The 22,124-nt window shown below is 43.2% G+C and overlaps 1 protein-coding gene across 3 annotated transcripts in view; it reads right to left on the bottom strand.

The window, feature by feature from the left end:
* TPK1 (thiamin pyrophosphokinase 1) overlaps positions 1 to 816 on the bottom strand; it is a 336,418-nt gene extending 335,602 nt beyond the window's left edge. Inside the window, exon 1 of one of the 3 annotated variants that reach the window (XR_003922631.1) lies at positions 659 to 816. Coding sequence is in view for 2 of the 3 variants with exons in the window: in XM_030008413.2 (XP_029864273.1) it covers positions 659 to 701 (43 nt within the window). In the remaining variant the exon portion in view is untranslated. The remainder of the gene's footprint in view (positions 1 to 658) is intronic. The other 2 variants (XM_030008413.2, XM_030008415.2) reach the window with 2 other exon arrangements.
* Positions 817 to 22,124: the final 21,308 nt, after the last annotated feature.

Here is a 22,124-nt window from a genome sequence, read left to right as displayed (position 1 = left end):
AAAAAAACCCACACAAAGCCCAAGCCCCGAAGCTTTGCCTCGCAGAACGGAAGAGGCAAGCGGGGTGCCTGCGGCACCTCCAGGGGCGAGGCCAGGACCTTCGACGCCAAAGGCACACGGAGGGAACTGAGCCCTCACGCCCCCATTTCCCGTCGCGACATGGAGCGGTTTGGACCACCAGACCTCGCCAAGAGATACGCCTCGCTGGAGCGCTGGGCCCTGCCAAGCCAAGGAACCTGCGGCAAGTTAGCTGAAGGTACCGGTTAAACCCAAAGGGGTTAAAATTTTAAGCCCAAAGGGGTCAAAGCTTTAACTCCGAAGGGGTCAGAACGGTAGTAAATCGGTGTATTAAAAAGAAACCCCCTCACGCGGGGCACGCTGGTGCCCGGCCGGCCTGGAGGGCGGTTAGCACTGCGGAACGGAGACGGGCAGCCCCCGGGGCAGAGCCGGCGGCCGCGCAGGCGGACGGCCGCGCGCCTCACGCCGCCGCGCGCCTCACACCCCGGCAGCACGCGCAGCGGGACGCCTGCGGCTACTCGGCGCCCCCCGCCCGGCAACGGGCCCGCCCCGGGTAGCGCCTCCCCCCCTCCCCTCCCCTCCCGCGGCGGGCCGGTGGCGGTTGGCGGCGCGCGCCGCCCGGGGGCGGGAGGTACCGTACCGGCGGGCAGGAGGCAGTCCAGCGGCGTGAACGCGCGCTCCATGGCCTCGGGCCGCCCTGCTCGTGGGGCAGGCACACAGAAACGGCGCGGAGAGCCCCGCGGCTCCCGCAGCGCGGCGGGACGGGGCGGGGAGGGGGCACGTGGGGATTAGCGGTGCCCCCTTCCCTTCTCCCTGAGGAAGGAAGGAAGGAAGGCCCTCCGCTGCACGGCCGCGGCGGCTGCGCCCTGCCCTTGACCGGCGAGCAGGCGGGAGGCGGTGGCGGTGCCCGGCTACCTGCAGCCACGCGTCCTCCTGCACTCCCCCGGCACCCGCCCCCGGGGTGGGGGGTGGGGGGGGCGGGGGGGAAGGCAAGCCGAGAGAATCGATCGCTGCGGCGATCCGTTGCTCGGCGGTGGATTCAGGAGCGGGAAGGCGGGGCAGGAGGGAGCGGCGGCGCTGCCGGGCCCGGGCCGAGCCCCGCCCTCCCTGATTGGCCGCGCGGCGGCGGCCCTTGGGGGCCTCTGCTGAGGAGAGGGCGGGCGGGCGGCATGACGGACAGCCCGGCCCCGCCCCGCCTCGCCCGTGCGGGCCCTGAGGAGGAAGAGGCGGGCGGGGGGGCGGCCGTGCCCTGCCGCCCGCTGCGCGGGGCTTTCCCGAGCATCCCCCACCCCCCCCCCCCCACCGGGTCCGGCGGCTCCCGCCGCTCCTCGGGGGCGTTTCCGACACCTGAGCAATGCCGGCCTCCTTAGAGCTGCCTTTGGGGAGGCCGTGAAGAGCAGGTACGGCGCGAGGAAAGGTCGCGGCGTGCTCGCTTTTACGTTTTCCAAATAAAAAAAGCGGCCGCCGAGGACTTCCTTTTTATTAAACATTGTATGTGGCGTACGGGAGGGGTTACTTAGGGCAAAGAATGATAGACACCATCGTTAAAAAGAAAACAAAATCCGCAAGTCGCTGTCTGTGCTGGAAGCGTTCTGCTTTGAGATCTGGCAATGCACAGTTCACTCAAAATAAAAGTCCTTAATGGCTTTCAGCCGGTCGAAACGGAGAAAATAAAGCCGCGGCTGCAATCCCGCAGCGAGACCTCGGCCCCTGGCCTGCGGCCGCCCCCCGCCGCTCCTGCTGCGCTGGGCTCCGGAGGCCCCCAGCCTGGCCCCGCCGCTGCCGCGGGCCTTGGCTTCGCCAGCCGTGCGCCCTCCTTCTCGAGGCCCCGCTGAAGAACGCGGCATTTGTAGCCGCAGCTTAAGTTTCGGTGAAAATTATTTTAACGTCATCACAAAGCTTGCGACATAGATCGTTTCTAACCCCTTACAGGCTCCTGACTGGGAAATTAGTCATCTTCGGGGATAAATTGCGTGACGCCTGTCAAACCTAAGTTGGCGCTGGCAGCGCAGGGCTCGAACTTTGCCCCCCCCCCCGCCGAAAGCTCCCTCAGGGGAACTGCGCGGGGCGCCGCAGCAGGGGGCAGCAGAGGCGCACAGCCCGCCGCGCCGCCGGCCCTGCACCGCGGCACTCCGGCGCCCGGGGCGGGGCGGGGGGGCTCCGCCGGGTCCCTGACACGGCCGCCGGGTCGCCTTCGGGAGCGCGCCCTCCGCGGAGGGACCCTGGGGTGGGAGGAGGCGGGAGGACGAGGTCTCGTCTTAGAGGTGTTTGGAGAAGGGCAGCGTGATAGTCGGGTAAGGTTTCCGGTCGGGAAGCGGGATCGACAGGTCAGCCCGCTACTCGGTCCGCACTGTCAGTCCTAGATGCACGCTCGGATCGACAGGATTTACGGGACTTGAGGGTTTGGGCGAGGCTGGGCCACCTGTGTCCTGCACGACGACTGACACGTGGCTGCGGGTGCGCCTTTGGGCCGAGTGGCGCAAGCAGCGAGCCCTTGCTTTGGACCTTTTGGGTAAGCTGCCCTGCCACCTGTGAGAGATTACGCTCCACAAGCAGTTTTAGTCTACAGAGATTGATAGAAATTCAGAAGCATTGGAAGTGTTCATGTCTTGTCAATGAGAGAAAGGAGAGGTTGTTAGGAAACAAGGAAAAGATATTAAAGATATTAAAGGGCATCAGGAGATTACTGTCATTTACGCTATAGAAATAGAAAATGTTCTGTTTCACTTTTGTGTCACTTGAAAGTTTTCTTCCCTCTCTACTGAGAACTTGAATTTCAAAGGCTATTAGGACTTCAGTATCATCTCAGCATCATTCTTTAAGCAGTTTAAGAACAATCAGGATTAGGAAGCAGCAGCTTGTCCTTCTCACCCAAGAAGTGAGACCATGTGGGAACCACCATGCAGTTGGCCTATGCTCTCCTTCTCTTAAGTAACTGTCTCCTTTTCCACTCCATCTTTCCTGCCCCCCCCCCCCCCCTTTCAATTTGCCAGGTACTTTCCTACTGCTGGGTAAAATTATTAAACCTTCTCCAGGATAGCTTATTTTTCTTCAGTATCTGTCCGTATCTCTGTTAGGGTTTTTTTATTTGTTCTTGGGGGGTACCATCTGGTACAAGTAGTTGCTGATAAGCAGCAGCGGCTTCTTATGCGTGAGAACAATCATACTTGCTCAGAGGAAAGGTCCATCTCAGTCAGGACCCCATTCCTGGTAATGTTCACTTACAAGCCTTCCTCATCCTGTTCTCCTTTTCAACATTTTTTTTTTTTTTCTGTAAATGCAACAATTTCCAGCTCTCTGCTCTCTTCCTATCTGACAAGATGCTTTTCCACCTCTGTCAGGCCTGGGGTTCCAGGCAAACCTTTACCAGCCACCACTGCAAAAAAGTAATTGTACCTCTCTCTGCTAATCATAGTAATGCATGATTCGTGACAACAATAGCATTACAAAGATAAATCAGTCTGAGAGAGCAGGCTGGCACTGGTGTCCTTTAAATCCTTTCAAGATGCACAAGGGTCTGCAAGGTAAGGCAAGCTGCCAGCCCACTCCACAACTAGGTAAGGGGCAAACAAGTCGGATGCACTTTCTCTCCCTGAACTCTGGTTTCTTTCACTGCCCTTTCTTTCAGGTACGAATCTCTCATCTACAGTATAAAGCTCTTTTTAAGAGTCTACTCCACAGGAATAGCTTCAGTCGATGCTGAAATGCACTGATCTCTAAGGCAGGACCTGACAACTATTTTATACTGTTTAGCAGAGCCTAACAAAGGTATCTAGTAGAGGAAGTTTCAGAGAGGCGTAATTAATAATTCCACCCAGCCTGGCATATTCTTTTGTGGACAATCCCTCAAGGATAACCAGCAGTCAGGAGGCTGACGTACTTTTTTGAAAAATAAGCACTTTCACCTACCTTTTGCACTTTACCTCTGTGCTAGGACATCAGTTGAGTTTCCCTGTGAAGGGCTACCATTTAATGAACTAGCGGCAGCTTTTTTCCCACTCACACATGGGAAATTCCTCAGTAAATATTACACCTGTTTTTCCAGGTAGCATCTAAGATTCAGCGATATTTCTTTCCTCTAGCTGGATCTCAAACCAAAAAAAAACCCACCTCCCCTGTTCTTTTCCTCTGGCTGTATATGCCTACATTACTTTGCAAGGTTTGTAGAAGGAAGATACAGAGAGGCTATTCAAGAACGACATCCCAGGAGCACTGATCTTGTGCTTTGATTACTGCTGTCTCCTCTGATTAGCTAAAAGGAGGGCAGGTGACCTCAACCCTAAGTGAGAAAATAAACAGGCAAGCAGATGTAGTTCCTGAGTGACAGATGAGGCTGTCTGACAGAGGAAGTTTCTGAATGATTGGCAGGAAAGGTTGAGGGAGTGTTCAGACCTTTTAAACCTTCTCTGGTAACTAGCCAGCTGGTCATGCCTCTCACCTGATACATTTTCCATTAATTTTGTACAGACTTGATGACTGGTCTGTGTATGGAGAAACTGTAATTTATATATATTATTATATGTGTATTTATATATGTAAAAATTGTTCTTACCAGACTCCAGCTAGCTTCCTCTTCTTTAGGAAAACTATTCAGAGAAGCAGGCAATTGGGCAGCTTCTATAGAGCACAGTTATGACATGACTAGCGCTGCACTTCAGCATGACTAAAACTGATCAGATGGGAAGAGTTGAAGGGTGATTAGGAGGGCAGCAGCTTTTATTTACTCAGAACATCTCCTGGGACTTAGCAAGGAAAGAAGAGGGAAGTCAGCATGAATTGCAAGGGGGTTTAAATGAGATTTATACAACAGGGCTAAAGCCTGCAGGATTTCCTGTGCTTCCTTAGGATGATCAGTCTCTGCGTATTCTGGTACAGATATACGGCCGAGGCTAACTTATAGTAGCATTAGTTGCTTCCAGAATATTCTCCTTCTTTCAGATAGCCCAATCTAGTTGAGACTGAAAGGTCTAGAGGTATTTAAGGACTTTGTCCAACAAAATGATAGGACCTGTCTCTAGCATTCACAGCTTAATGCCCCTCCCCCAGACAAAAGTCAAATTGGTCTGGTAATGCCAGAGATCACCGTTTAATGCTTTATTTTTTGCCCCTTGCCTTCTGCCATCCTTCACCAGAATAGGAGTCATATCTCTGTGCTTGACTGAAAAGTACTTTGGGTACCATTCAAAAACTATGGCAGATTTCAGTAATTGGAAACATGTATCTGAAGCCTTTTGATTGGAAAATATGTAGAATGAAAACTACACAAGTATGTTCAGAGGTCCCTCTTGGTGATGTCTGAAACAAGCTGCTTGTAAGGTAGGGGACATTTGTTCCTCCTGCTATTCCAATTTTATTGCTAAATCGCTAAACCTGTACAAGGCTGGCAATCAGGATTCATGCAACGTGTAACTGCTAAGAATCCTTCTCTCCACAGCTTAACTTTATATTAAAGTGAACCCTGAGTTAAAACTAGCAGGCTGGGATGGTTCATTCTGGTACGTATTCCAGTATTTATGCAGAATAATAACATTGGGAATGTTTAGCTAGCTCAGCTGTCTGATTGTCTGAACATCCCTAAGTGCTTTATAATTCAATAAATGCAGGCATCAGTAGATAAATGGGATGTTTTATTATAGACATTATATCCTTGCAATTCTCCTGTGCCAACAGTTTAAGTCCCCACAACCTCCTTAAAACTCAAACACCAATTTGAAAGGTACAGTCATTCAGGGGAAAAAAACAAACAAACAAACAAACAAACAAAAATGACCTGCAAATAGTCACCAGCACACACAGGCAGACAGAATCTAACACACACACTCTTCAAGTCCAGGTCCTAGAACAGTTAATAGAGCCAGCTTCACATTTGTTTCAAGTCCTAAAGAGATTATAATAGAGTAAAAAAATATCGTATTAAGTGGAGTCTGTTTCCATAGTGGTGTAGAGCAGGCTGGAGATAAACCTTATGAATTGTATTAGGTCACACAGTAAAGCAGAAGAAAATGGTGGTATAATAATCTTGTGGCTCACCAGGCAGGACACTGCGTTCAGAAGACCCGAGTTTTAATCCATGCGCTACTACTGACGTGCATAGACAGAATCAAACCACGTGGATCCATATCGTCAAGTATATATAATCACTTAGGAACTAACATACCTTTGAGAGATCTGGTTTGTAGCATTCCATGCCTTTGTTTCCTCATCTGTATAATGGCATCTATGAGGTATACCGATACTTTTAAATCAACCTGAGATCAACAGCCAAATACAAATAAGTCTGTATTACTAATGAATAGACAGATGGCATTTGTTTATCAATCAGTTCCATACAAATTGAGAAGAATATTTACTGTGATCATCAACAATATTCTGTCATGAAGATGGATGAAAGGTAAACTTTGGAAAGAGGATTGTGTATTGAAATGGTAACTTTCAGAAATAAGGAATTTTCATCAAATCGGCTGCTATCAAGTCACTATGGACAACGGTAAACAGAGATTGTGGGGTCTAATAGCTATGACTATATACTTGACTTTGTGGAGTCAGGAGACTATGCAGACTGCTGAGATGTTAGGAAAGCTGTTTGGCCGACCTGGCTAGGAGTTTCTGAGAGACCTTTGCTGTGGTGTCCTGGCAGCACAAGAAGGTTTAAGAAGTAGGAACAATCCAGTGAGATGCTGCCCTCTATTCTGCCTGGAAGGATTGTCTTATTTTGTCTGGCATGTACAGGAACTCTCATTGTCTTCTCAGTGTGGGACAGCCAATGTGGAGAATCACTCCGCATTTTCCTCTCAGGACCATGTTTCCCACACAATCTAATTTCTCATGTAAGTGTATTCCACAGCACCAAAAAACGCATGCATTTTTAGTTCTCGATGTCTTTACCCTGAGTCTTGCTAACTGCACTACTCCTGCAAGCGTAGCGCTCTCAGTAGGTGGCACAAGGAGGCAGCGTTTGGGAAACGAATATCGTGCATTTGGACTGGATGTGAGAGCAAATGGGATGGCATGGGATGCTGAGGTGTGATGAATACTTCCCTGCATCGCTGGCCACGTCCATGTGCCACTGCATTCAGAGTGTGAGAAAGTAAGTTGCAGTAGCTTCACGTGTGGTCTGTCAGGCTCTGGTCCCTGTCCCATGGGAATGAAGTGGTCTTGCAAAACTGCAGATGGCAACCTTTACCTGCAGTCATTTGAGCATGCAGGGCAGTCAACATGAACCTAAGGCTGTGGAGATCAGAAGGTGAATAGTGTCTCAGGGTAGGAGCAGGGCTAGCTCCTCCTCACAAATCAGTAGGGTCATTTCTTGGCTGGCCTAAGTTTGGCCAAGGCCCGTATGGCATTCTCTGTGGTGATGACTGCCAGAGTGATGAAAAGCAGGGCCATTGACAGCTGACATTTACAGCTGTATTGCCCTCTCCAAGCCACTGCTCTGACTCATCAAAGTAAGGGAAGAAATGTTGCGTCCTGCAAGGACCTAAGTCTGTCAGGGATAGTGTCGTTGCGAGGGGGAGCCACTTTGAGGGATCTCTGGGATGGAAATGATGGGAGGCACCCAGCTGCTTCAGCGTCTTTGTTAGGTTCCATAAAAGTGGCAGCAGCACTGTCTGATGAGCAGTTAAAAAGGCAGCGACAGAGAGAAGATAAGGGCTGCTATTCTGTCCCATTAGTCTGAACAAAGCCGCCTGAGCCTGCCCTCAACTCAAATGCTAAACCTGTTATGACTTGCTTGCTAATTCTGTCTTTGGGTCCCAGGTGGAGAGAAAAGAACGTCCTGCTGGGACAGAGGGCAGCCCTCAGATAGATGTGAGGAAAACAAGCTTCTCTCACTTGCACAACGTTTTTCTACTAGTGCATGCAGAGACACTCGATAGCAGGAGATGACTGCCGTTAATGCTTCTTTAATTGAGAGAAAGCAAAATTCCTGAGACACCCCATGGAACAATGAAACACCTAGAGTGAAGAGCATCACGCAGGGCACAGTTCATCATTTCTTCATGTGCATTAGATGCTACTACTGGTGGGTATACATACAAATATGCACAAAGATAAATATATTGCATCTTCTTTTAGTTTAGTTGCTTAAGTTAGCTGCAGGCTGACATATGATAGAGTTCACGTTTAAATCTTCAGAGTAAAACACTTTGAAAGCAAACCTATTAAGGTTAATAGAATGAACGTACAATGCCCATGGTAAGAAGGAGGGGGGAGTGAGACACTCAGTAAATTGTTCACCAAATAGCCTGTCACCTCTAAGTCTGCAGCTGAAGGCCTGCCAATGGATCATTCTATTATCTTTAATGAGCTTAATTTTAAAGTGGTATGCACATCAAATGTAAAATACCGACATCAGGTTTGTTATCTGTGATACTGCATCTACCGTAAATATGTTAATAAAGAATACGTGCAGTCTAAGAAAGTGCAAAGGCATTCTACATATCACGTTCGCTTAAAAATGTCTAAAATTTAAAACAAAAAGTATTTCTGTTCTTTAAGCTACTCCATGCACAAAAAACAGTATAGTATGGGCAAATGTACAAAGTACTTTCTAGAAAACGCATTCAGAATTGAACAAACTTACCAAGTTAGTTGTTTGGCCTTTTTTTACCTACTTCATGAGAAAACAGATAGCCATTTACTTAAGACTTTCAGATTGTCAGATTTTCAAAGTGCCTAAAATGCAGATTAGCACCCTGTGAGATTTTTGCTGTAGTTAATTGCATTCATCCTTTGGCACCTCGTCACCTTAGAAAAATCTGTCTCCTACATTTTAAGACAGACTACCACATCCGGCTGGGCTGCTCGTGCATTTGATGAAACATGCAGCAAATTTCTACTCCTGCAGAACCTCTGCGTTTCCTTGCCTCCCCTTTAAAAAATTGTGTTGAGTATGCCACAATACCTATCACATTTGCTTCGTGCCATTTGAGATGTTTTAATTCCCTCGGCCATCGCTGAAGTTACTCCCTCCCCAACAGTGCCAAGTCATGCCCAGGCTCCTACTGCAGGAATATTCTATCAATCAGGAACATTGCTGAGAGGTTTCTCACCCTGATACCCAAATACCAATGAGGAAGATGTTTCAAAATTGAGATTCAATATGTATCAGCCCAGTCACAGGGATATAATCACTAAAGCAACATTTTTATTCACATTCCAAGGTTCTGCCTACAAACCATAAAGGACAGACAGGAGCTTGACAGCACAGCTGGAGAAAGGAAGAGAAGGGTAAAGTTACTAGCACAGAGCTCAAGGGTGTTCTCTCCCGCTGTACAGCCAAAGTGGCAAGTGGGACAGAAGCCAGAAGGGGAATCCAAGCCTAATAGCAAGCTTTGGCAGCCTTGCAATGGCAGAAGTACCAAAGGATAGTGTAATTCCAGTGAACTTAGTTGTAAGTTGATGTTAGCACATGGTCATCTGTAAACCGAAGTTTATCACATCCAAAGCACTCCTTGTGGAAACATGATGTACTTTTGACTGGCTTATACTGGCTTATTAATTTTACCTGTGAAATCTGTTGTGCAGACTGGGATAAATTCACAAACAACCAAGATCTTAAATCAGTATATTCTGAAACCCCAGACTGTACTGGTTTAATTAGCACTGGGCCATGCTACCTGACAGTTTTTATTTAAACTAGTGCAACTTTGTATTTAGGCAATTGCTTTAGCTCAATGCTCCAAAGTATTTAAGCTTTAAAAGGCTTAAAATTAATACTTTACCTGAACATCACTGCTGATCAGGATCTCTATACTTTGTGTGTTTCCTTTATTCTTGTTTTCTCTCATTTTAATACATTTCCTCATTCCTTTCTTTTCATCCTTGCTGCTCCCCAAGTTTTTCTTCCCTTGAGTTCTAACCTTGTCTTCCCATGGGCCCTCCTACCTGAAATAATGGAGCAGAGTGACTTTAGCAAAGCTGATTAATATTTTTTCCTGCCTTGGCAAGAAGTGGAGAAGGGAATACTCTTGCAAATATCACCTACTTAAGATGCTAAGCCAAAGAAATCTGTGTTACACTTGAGGCTTATACACTGCAAATGGTGTATCCCAAGAAAAGCTAAACTTCTTTGCAGGGAGGAGGAAATTGCTGACCCTCGATGAAACTCTTTCCTAAGGATTTTTAATTTGGGATATGACTCCTGGCCCAGTTCAATATCATTTTAATGCAGGCCACAATTACAAAAGGTGCAGTTCTTTGTTTTCTGTCCCCTTGCACCCCGTTTCCCTCATGTAGTTATACTCAGGCTTTTACTTTGAGTTTGTTATTTTAGGGCAAATCTATCAATGGAGCAATGACCTCAAAACTGCTTTAAAGAACAAGTTGAGGGGCTGTTAAAACATTCTCAAATTGTTGCAGGCTGTGAATTATGGTTTTGTTTTTGCCAGCTGCATCATTAGAGAAACTGATTTCATAATGTAGTAGATTTGCATGCCCCAAGTAGAGGAATTGGTTACACAAGAATATTTTATAAGGAGAGGGAGAAGGCTTGTAGGCCAATTTTAATTAGAGTTGAATTTTACTTCAACAGTGATGCTCTGAGATTTAAGACCAAAACAAAACAAAAACCCCATCAGTACTGTAGAAATTAGAGAGTAAAGATCTAGTATTCTGTTATTTACTTCATTCTCACTATGGAATATGTTTTAGCACTCATACTATAATGTAAAATATTTACTCTGACCATTAAGGCAATGAAAGCATGGCAGATGTGAGGAAGAAGTAAATATCATGAGTACAGTAAATAACACATACACTACCAAAAGGCGGACAACAGACCATAATAAGTCATTACATTCTTTAGTGCCTATGATAATTTAAAAGCATCCTGTATACTGGAATACAAGCTTGCCATCAGAGCATAATATGTTGACTCAATAGCAAATCAAATGAAGAGAACGGTATGAAAACACTTAAGAGAGTCTCTGTCGTTATTCAGAAACCCTATTTGTAGAATATGTGAACAAGAAACAAGCTCAGTTCTGTTTCTTGATAGCTTAAAATTATGTTTTAGTCTGGTTTGCAAAGGAAAAGATGCTTTTCAAGATTCCGTGAAGTAAATCCAGAGGGTCCGTGCACATGAAATCACATGGAAGGGTGAGAAAGAAAGAGAATTTGGGTATCCCCAGTAATTTCTGAACTTACAGCTCAGTTTCCACCAATGTTGACAGAGAAACAGGCAGGTTTCTTCCAGTTTCATGATAAAAACCATGATGAAGGAAGGAAAATCTAGACTTACATGTTATGAGACACTGGAGAATCCACGTGGGACAGGTCACTTTCTAAATTTCACAATATGGGAGAAAAGATTTATTAAAGACTTACAATCAATCTCATCACACAAGTTGCCATACGTGAGGATTTTAGCACTCCACTCAAGTAAGGGATAATGGAGTTTGGGTTTGAAAGGCAGAGACATAGTAAATTAAAGCTTTGATGAGAAATATCAAGGAATAGGGAAAGACCAGTTTACCCTTGACATGGATAATGTCTGGCTTCTGCTAATTGGAGAGCAAGGCACTAAGCTCTGTGGTGCATCAGCTTGTTAGGACCAGAACACGTTTTAACTAACTAGAAGGAATTCAAATTACTTCAGACAAGGTATGTTGCAAGACTGGTACCTTTACTACAGTATATTTTATATGTTTGTACAAACAAAGTAACTTACAGTTTTGGTACCATAGGTGCAAATGCAACTATGTTAATTCAGCAGAATATAGTGGACCAAATTTACTGTTGGGTTATTTTGTTAGCATCAAAATCTTGGTATGGGCAAAAGTTAACACACTACATATCTATTGAGCTAAGAATTCATTGTTTCTCCAGTTACTGTTTTAGCAGTCCAGTAGTCCAGAATGATCTCATTAATACAGAAAAGCTTCTTTGATGGTGCAGTTACATTTTTAAATACAAAACAGCCTAATACCGATCCTGTTCTGTGGTGTTATGTTCACTGTTTAGGTGCATCTCTGGGTCCTGAGGTTGACCACTTCAGTTTCTCTCATCTCACGGTGGAGGTGGGGAGTTGCAACATGTCATTAGCATTCGAAGTCCTTGCTGGGAGGACCTTAATGGTGGGCTTTTCTTCCTCTTCAGTCTTGGGTCTGCTTGGGATTAATTTTGTTAATTTTCTCATCCCGGTCTCATTCCTCTTCATCAGATCCCAGCCAAAGTTTGGAGGTTGCACAACAGCCTCACTTAATCAAAGGGCTGCTGTTGCATACACAGGGACAAGGGGGTCTTTTGCTGTCTGTGAGATTCACCGAGCTGAAGCCTATCCAGCTTGGGTACCAGTCAGGTGGCTGCTGGCAAGCATTAACCAAGCTACAACCAGCTCAGGCCAAGGCAAACCCAGTCAAGTCCTGAGACTTTGTACTGTCAGGTCGACACAAAGCTGTAGCCTTTGATTAGTGATTGCAAAAAAATCATATTCCCTGTCCTAAAATGGCCCAAATCATTTTTACTGGGCTACAATTTATGCCATATATAAATAATTAATGTATAATTCAGCCAGTATGAAGATAAGATGGCTGTTAAAGAATGGCTGTTTGGAGCTGTTCCCCAAGGTGATATCACAATGGCTGTCATTCACATTATCTCTGCAATGCAGAGGGTGTGATGCTCAGGAAGTATGTCTCTTGTTACAACTGACTTTGATTTTAAAAACAAAGAAAGTAGCTCATAATTTGCCTTTTTTCTTTTCTGTTGCAAACACAGCTCCCTTCAGTAACTTCATCTGCAACTCCGTAGAGGGTTGGGCATAACAAATCTAACAAACTAACTTAAAAAATGAACAACAGTAATGAGAACTTCACTAAACTGTAAGTTCAATGAAGTAGGAAATCTGGCTTCATTAGTTCCAGGGTTCACAAGACTGTTTAATGTGTAACACCTCAGGCTGGATAGAATTTGCTCAGAGCCTTTCCTAGAATGGTGACACAAATTAAGATCCTCAGTAGAGCTCTGATGATGAAAGGGAGCTCATAGAGGGCTGCAACATGTAAAATCCAATGTTATTCAGAAATCCACTGGATTTGGGGAAGGTCTCGGGAGCTGAAACTCTTTAATTACAATGCCAATTAAAATAGGGGGAAGAACACTCCTACTGGAAGATTTTCCTATTCTCACAAAGTGAAGAACTCTGTCAGAATAGGGCATCGACAACTCTTGTACTAGATTACGATATAATAAATGTGATGCTTATGTTGCTAAGCTCTTTTGGTAGTTAAAAAGAAATCAAACCTCCAAATAAGTCCACCTCAAATGACAAAAATGGGTGCAATAGCTGTCAATCCAATAGGTAGGACTGCAGCCCTTCCCAAAGAGCTCAAATTTCAGTGTGTTCACTTCCAATCTTCCAGCTGAGAGCACAGTATTACTTTTCCTTTTGGGTGCCTGATGGTGAGAAGAAAATTCAGAATGTATGTAGAGCAGGTATTAACAGTACCATCTAGAAGGAACTCTACCAGCGCTGCAGGATCAGAAAACATTTCTTTGCCTATCCAGTGGGAGCTTCAAGACAACTTCCAAGTATCAATCCCTTTAGATAAAGTGAACAGATAGGTTAGAAAGAGAGAAAAGCAACTAGCCACAAAAAAACCTGGACTAAAGCATTTCTCACACAATCTTTCATGCTTTAACCTCTACCTTAGAAATGAGATAAGAGCAGCACATGATCAGTGGACAGATCTCCCATTTAGTCTAGGAACGGGGGTGTTTGATTCATATGGAGAAAAGGCTGGAAAGTACTGTGTAATCCTCCTGACTATAGAAAAAGTCGAGACAGAATATTCCTGTTTGTCTTTTAAAGATACATGCACCAGGAAGTTTGATCTCACAGCTATTTGTCTTCTCAAATGACAGTATTAGAACATCTTTTCCCCCTCCGCTCTCCATCCCATCCATTCACTTCAGATTTTTCCACAGTCAGAAACTATACAACTATCTAAATCTGTAAACCACCATGTGTTGCTCTTTCCTTTGCTTTGGCTTATAGCCAACACTCTGATTATTTTGGACAGAGCCATTCATACCACCATTGCTCCTGACAGAATAAATGATAATCACTGCTCATTTGTCTCCCACTACTGAAGCTGTGTAAATTGGACCATGGCACCATTCAAGTGAAGACAAATTTTGGCAGTTCCTGCTTATTATTCATTTCCACAGCGACTTCTCATCAGCAAGTGGTGTCCACACAGTGATGAAAAGTGGGCTTAAATTTGGAATTTTATTAGTGTTTACTTACAAATGCTAATGCTACTGCCAAAGACTATTGGGAAGGTATTAATCCTCCTCCCAATATCTTTAAAAACCTGTTTCTATAGTGAGCAGATCACAAACCAAATTCTAATCTCATTGATTATTTAAAACAAGCTTACTTTAGTTAACTCTAGATTTCCTACAGTAACCAAACAGAATTTGACCCCTTAATTAAGCCTGCACTCCAACTTTCATTCAGAAGAGGATCTGGGTAGCGCAATAACACTGAAGCCTCCTACTAGGGTACTCAGCTGGAGACCCAGCTTCTTGTCTGTACTCCAATGAATTGATGAATTGTTAAGTGCTTTAGACAAATGCTAACAGCTTCAAAAAAAAAAAAAAAAAAAAAAAAAAAAATCTGTTAAAGGATTTTCTGTAACACAGTAAGAGTTTCTTGCTCTCAGTCAAAAAGAGGGAATCTTAATAGTCCTGTACACTTATAATTTGAAATTACTTCATAGCTTCTGCAGAGAGTAACTTTTGGTATAACAATCTATTTGGTGTAAATAAAGAACTTACATCAGTCCTCCACTTTGCCTCTGTTAATCTTTTGTGTCTGGTCTCCACGCTTAACTTTATTATATCACCTTTTCTGCCAGCAACCACCTTAGCTTCCTTCTCCTCACCAAGGAGGAGGACAAACAAATAGAGCTTTTTATATGTATTTCCATGACCCAATGACTTTTTTTTTTCCTTTCCTCATAAAAACTTTGAAGTTACTTATCCAGTGTTTTCAAAACCAGGTTTCCTGGGTTTCAAAACCTAGGGAGATTCTGATGCAGGAAAAGATGGGGCAAGTGGCATTTCTGGAAGGGCAATTACTTTTTAGAGAAATTAAGGTGAGTGCTTCAAGGGGAGGGAAGTCAAGGAAGTGCTGCTTAAATGAACATAGAGAAAAAATCTGCAACATTTGCAGGAAAAAGAGAAAAATGAGAAAATAGTAGATCTAGTCCTTTGTTTCACATTTAAAATAATTGGCAGGTCCTCAGATCAACATCATGAGTCAGAGTTCTCTGTCACCATGAGAATAGTGGGAACAAGAAAACATAAGCCAATTTGGTATTTGTTAAAACTGGCACATAAGCCAATTTGGTATTTGTTAAAACTGGCAAATCTCCTTATCCAAATCAATGTAAATAGGTTCCACCAGGTCCCCAGTCAACTACCTCTCTTCAGAATGCATCTCCCTTGTCACAGAAGTCAAGAGCAGCAAGCATTGAAAGTTTTGCTAAGCACCAGCTGAACTTTAGCAAATAATGATCTCTCACACTTAATGAACGTTCTAGATGCAAAAGATTCTAATAGCTTGTAAAAACCAATAAATCACCTATGCATTACTGTATTTACCACTAAAATAAAGCCACACCTGGAACAACATGCAGAGTTACTTTGCTATTTGATATTAGATACAAAGAAACAAAAGACACAAACCAAAGAATGAGATAAAAAATAGGTAAAAATTAGTTTAACTGCATGCAGAATAAAGTTATTAGATCTGAAGTGCCTGGTCACAAGGAGTAATAATCTTGCATTTTTCAAAAGTGACAGTAGAAGTGCCTAACAGCAGTCAGAATCCCTCATGTATATCTTATAAAAGAGCTGGTGCCTCCAACAATATATTTTATTTACAATTTTCTGTAGTTCTCATCCCTGACTCAGAATGGGGAGTGTCCTTACAGTCCTGAACCACTATCATCACCTAAATCTCATGTACGCATTGAGGCAGAGTGCTAATTCTGTTGCAGAGTGTAAATGGAGATAGATGCAAATGGCAAATTATGGATTGCTAAATAAGCAATGGCTAAATGGTCTCTAAAATTAAGACTCTCCCATACTTCAAAAAATAATCTATTTTTACCACTTTTACTGCTACAGTAAACTAAAAAGCAAATTAATGTAATGCTACCACTTCAGAAAAAGGAAACGCACTCTGATGGATTTAGCTGGATATTAACAATCACAATACCAGAGCTCTGTTATCCATAGTTCTCGCCTAAAGCCACGTAACAATTCTGGGCAAAGCTTCTTACCTCTGGTTACAGAAAACCAAAACCAAACCACAACAAAACAACAGCCCTGCCCTGCACCACCCCCCCCCAAACCAAACCAAACCAAACCAAACCAAACCGACATCCCAAAAACTTAAGGAAGCTTAATTAACACTTTGGAGAATCAAATTGGAAGGTGTTGCATTCTGTAAGGATTTGTTACATTCTGATTAGTCTATGGAGAAATAAGACCTCTAATTATATTAGTCATGATGTACAATGCTGCATATATGTGATCATAATTTCCTTCAACTCTACCTTTTAAACCTACTTCAGATTTTAAATCCGGGATACTTGCCTAACAGATCTTTGTTAAAAGGTGCTATCAAAAGATTTATGCTTTAATACACTTCCAGGCATTTTTCTTCTAAACTGTTTCAATAAAATTTTTGCAATATATCTTGTGAGAGAAGTTACTTTATTCCAAGGTGGGAGCAGGCACAGAGAGCCATCTAACATCACAAGCAGACACTTTCAGTCCAGCCAGCAATCTGAAACAACGCACTCTGAAGGTACACAGAGTTTGTGTAGGAAAGGGTATGAAGTTGCCTTATGAGAGCTCTCCACTGCCTTTTTTATCCAAATAAAGGTGGATGTGTAGAAAAGCATATGCTAGATAAGCCAGTTTTCCCTATTTTTGCTGATGTTGTGCATCGGTGAAGAGATTTTTAAAACCAAACAAACCATAAACCCAGAGCATGTTATGAGTGAGAGACACCTTTATAGTGAGTGAGTAGCAGCAATACTCGTTAGTGTTGTCTTTCTGCCTTTGAAATTTGTTCTTTGCTCTTCAGAGCAGAGACAGAGAGTTCATGAAATCTTCGCCAAGCTACAAAAGCTTGCCAATTAAAGCCCACATGGAAATATTATGAAGAGAGGAACAGTTATCATAATGACAGATGGACTGTACATAACAGATAGCAATTTACTTCTTCAAGGGTAATTACAAAAGTTGTTGGAAAATAATCAGGCCTTTATTCAGCCAACCAGGAAGATAGAAGGCAGCTGTACAAATAGCAATGTTCATTATGAAGTGCAGCCAAAAATGAAGGCTGAGGCTGAACTGGGTGTCCTGGAAAAAGTTGTGTAAGATGCATGATTGCTTCCTGGTGGAACTACTCGAAGGTGGGCACACAAGTATTTGGAAAAGGATCGTCAGAGACTAATTACAGCGGCCGGCTATCGATGTAGATGTATCAAGGGGTGTTACAGGGGTTTGTCCTGGGCCCAGTCAGTGTTTGCAGAGGTGCCAAGAATGATGAAATAGAGAATATGCTTATTACATTTTCTGATGAGCTCAAGGTGGATGTAACTGCAAGCACACTAGAGATTGGGATCTAGAATTAGAACAAACTGAGGCAATTACATGACAAGGAGCACAAGATGCAGTTTGCCAGGAACAGTCAGTTCCACCCATAAGACAGAAGTTACCTGCTTAACCATGGAAAAAAAATCTGGGCATTAGAGTAGATTTTAAAAAGGTGAATCAATAGTGGTCTCCTATTACAAATAAGGTAGGTGTCACCCTGGGACATGCAAATGAGACTGCTGCCTGTCAGCATAAGGACATATTTTTACATCACTCAGAAACTGAAATAGATGGTCTCGAGTGGAGTTTTCTGGGCAGTTTTGAGCATGTTCCTTAATAAAGATGGAAAACAGCTGGGCGTAACAGCAGCCTAGGAAATATATCTGAATAAGTGAGGGTTGTAAAGACTAGAGAAAAGAATGCTCAGAGTTAGCACGATAGCTATTCAAATATGTAGCAGGCTGTTGCAAAGAGGAGAAGCATGTCCTGCTTCTCCTTCTCCACAATGAATAGGACAAGAAAGAATGGGTTTAAACTACAGCAAGAAAGATTTATGTTAGCTATTAGGAAAACAAATAACGATGGTTAAACACTGTAATACACTGCCAGGCAAGACTGGGGGTCCTTCATCAATGGAAGTTTTTGAGAACAGGTTATCTCGCTAAGAAAGGTTTATGCACAACTCACAGAGCCTTGGGAGGTGATAGATTTTATTTTCCTTCATTTTATCCTTATGTGCATACACATATCATGCATCCTATGCATATTCATGTTTGAAAAGCAAATTAACTTGATCAAATTTGATCACTTCACAATTCTCCTCTGCTCTTTCGATTCTTCCTCTACCGCTAGTCACTTTCCATATCTCTGAACTTGCGGTGGTTTTGGCTTCATCTTCTTCTCTCCCCACTTCCCTTTTCCTTCCTTACAAACCGGCAATTTTTTCCTCTGAAAATGTCAGCTACCAGGACAATGCACAAAAATTAGAGACCAATAACTTGTGACCTGGAAGAATGAAGGGTAGGAACATAGGATGTATTTGTCCTATTTGTTCTACCCTTCAAGTGACATTTTTTAATGTTCGGTAAAGATTTTAAAAAATCATTTCCAGCTGTGAATTCCTCTCCTTTCCTCTCCTTTAACACTCAGAACAACTCGACTGCCCGTCACTTCATGACAAGTCTGATCAGAGGCTGCTGCCCCTCTGCTGCCTCTCCCCTTGCAGCTCTCCTGCCAAACCAAACCCTTTCAGTTGCTTCACTTCTCTGCTCCTCTGCTGTAACTTTGATCATCTTAGGCTCCTACTACAGTTGGGAGAAACATAGAGGCATTTCCAGAGGACAAGTAAGCCTAGCTGTGGCTCAGATCTGCCCTCTGGAAATCCCTCTCTCCGCTGACTACAGAGCGAGCCTGGGGCTTAGACTGTGAACTTGCCTCTGGGAAGTACCATACCCTGAAGGAAAATACATTGAATTGCCCTCAGAATCTCCTTTTTTTTCAGACAGAAGGCTTTCCCCTGAGGTGGGACATCCTCATGCTGTCAGTTAGTTGGCACATGCTAGGTGGTACAGGGGCAAAGGGGACATTTAGATTTTTAGAGAATGTCTACCCTCATGTACAGAGCCCCTAGAAATAATTTACATACTGAAAACAGTATAGCCCCCTAATGAAGGCCTTCTAATCAGGAAATTTGTCCTCACAGGTGACAAGGCCCCGACGTGGGAACTGGAGAGATGCTGACAGTCAGTGTTGCCTAGAGGACAGCAGAAACTAAATGGTGCTACTAGGCTGTGGAGCATGGAGCCCTGAAAAGAGCCCACAGCAATGCAAAATGTTAAGTACCCTCTCAGTAGAGAGCAAGCACTTAATGAAATGGGAACATTTGATAGCCCAATAAACAGATAAATAAAAGACAGGCAGCTATAGATTACATGGGTTCCTGGTGACATGATTAATCATGAGAGCACAGCTCATCTGGATAAGGACATTACTAGAATCTTTTTGTTTATTTCCTTGTAATTTATAGTGTCTGCATTATAAAACAGGATTCTCAACAACACATACTAACAGGATTTTTTTTTTTTTTTTTACATTTTTTGGGGCAGAGCTATATCAAACAAAAAATTGCAACTGTCAATTATTTTTTCTCTGCAAGAAGAAGATCTTTTAATCACTCAGATTCTGTCTCCTCGATGGCTAAGTTGAACAGTTTACCCTTTTGGATGAAAAAATATACATAAATTTAGAATCCCTCATTGTGATGCTGTTTCTGAATGAGACTTTTCAAGCCCAAACAATAAATAATTCTTGGGGCTTTTCTTACCCTCTATTAAAAGAGGAACTGAAAGCACATTCAGCAGGATATTTCCATTTCTCATGAAGCAGCACACGTTCAAGGAACACTTGTATAAAAACTTTCTGAAAATTTCCCATCTGCAGTTGCACTACCATTTGTGGTGACTGCAAAAGTAGGCATGGTAGTGGGTTTTTATGATTGCATCACCTCTACTACTCTTCAGTGTAACTGTGGCAATATACCAATAACAAATGACAGCAGCCAGAATTATCTGATTGTTTTAAAACTGGTTGCAGTGTCAACATAAACATATGAATATAAATGCTAGTTAAAGCTGAGGCAGGAATTATTCAGTTAAACAGGAGCTTTGAAGTTTTATTTTAAAAATTCTCTTTAAAATCACCCATAAAAATAAAATGTAATTTTTGAGTCATAAAATTTTCATGTCGTCAATGAAGATTAGGTTGGCACAAAAAGAATTACAAATTAAACCATCAGTAATTTTGACAGCTAGAAAACTGTAACCAGATCTTTCTTCAAAAGAAATCTAAACCACTGTAGTCTCCCTGCCTTGTTTCAACTATTGTTTCTCATCTGGTCATCAGTTTTCCTTTGAAGATGTTTGCCTCAATTTGTCATTTTTTTCATGACAAATAACAAAAATAAATAAATCAAAGAGCCAAGCCCAAGTTCCTACCTCTGGCAATGATTACATTTTATGTCCAGAAAAGAAAGCACTCTTGCCACCGAGCATGACAGATGACACACTGTCTTTTCAAATACACCTGGTCTGCCAGCAGAGGAGACTCTGCCCTGCTTTCCTACAAGGTTATGTGCTTTCTAGACAGAAGTGGCTCCATGAACTGACAGCCTAGCAGCAGTGCTAATTTCTTATTTTGTGTATTTTCCTGTTTATTTACAGCAGCTGTGTTCCACTTCTATATGCCGACAAAAACGGGCTTTCATCAGAACACACCACAGCATCCCAAATTTTGAAACACGGAGATAAAAAAAACAGAAGGAAAGCCTCTTGCTACCAACATTGCTATCCTCAAAAGATATCGAGAACCATTATATACCTCAGACTCAGATTTACAAAGTGTTAATGGCCCCCTTCCCCCACTCTCCTAGTTACCAGTCATCACACCTGAATGCCTCACTTCACATCCACTGGTGAAGTCCTATTGCCCCAAAGCTGCTGCGAGTCCTTGGAAAGTTTTGCGGTGGACTACACATCGCGTAGTATTTTGATATACATTGCTTTGGAAACTGAATCTGTTGAAGAGATAGAGAGCTGAGTATTTTATGCACCCAACACAAATATATATATATACACACACACACATATGTACTACAATACAAAAGCCAAAGAAAAGTGACCTGCTGATTTCATTTGAATAGAGCTGGTTTTGTGCTATGGGAAAATGTATCTGCAGACTCAAGAGCTAAAAATTCAGTGTTTACATGTACACTGTTTTCAACACTCAGTTCCACAGGGAATTTTCTTCTTGTTTTATGACCTGCATTCATTCATGTACTTTGCAGGAGTTTTAATGTCAGGAATTACCTGGATCTTTGCATTTTGTAGCTGTCTTGGTCTTCCAGGGAACTGAAAAGAACATGGAAATGATTAGAAATACTCATCTTTTACATTTTCAGTAGATCCTTTTCAGCTGTAGCATTCTCCAAATGTGCAAAAACAGAATTCATGAATTGTGTATTGATATAAATTATTGAAATCGCAAATGATTACAGTTGTACCTTCCTCTGCTGCAATATTAATAAATGGTATTTGTGTGCTATAGCAAGTGTAACAAGAGTGTGCATTTCTCTGGCAAGTTCTCTGCTACCTCTGAATTTTAGGCAAGGCCAATAAACCGTTCTTCCCTTTCCTATCCATGTTTTTGTTTGTACTCTTTCCAAATTCTGATTAAAGTGCATCATACCTGAGCACTACAGCTCTAAAGGAAATTCAGGGTTTGAAAACATCCACTTCAGGTCACTCCTGCTTCAAGTGCTACCTAGGTTGTATTTCATTGTCTTTCAGATACTCTTGGTGGTCACCATTCAGTGCCTGCTGTTCACATTAAAAAGCACACAAACATGCACCTCACCACCCTTTTGTGAATCTCAGGAGATGGGTGAAGGCCTGAATGGAATTTGCTGATGATTATTCCTCCAGAGCTGGATC

The sequence above is a fragment of the Aquila chrysaetos genome, chromosome 3 (genome assembly GCF_900496995.4).
Source record: "Aquila chrysaetos chrysaetos chromosome 3, bAquChr1.4, whole genome shotgun sequence".
Classification (NCBI taxonomy): domain Eukaryota; kingdom Metazoa; phylum Chordata; class Aves; order Accipitriformes; family Accipitridae; genus Aquila; species Aquila chrysaetos.
This window is presented reverse-complemented; position numbering and strand designations above follow the sequence as displayed.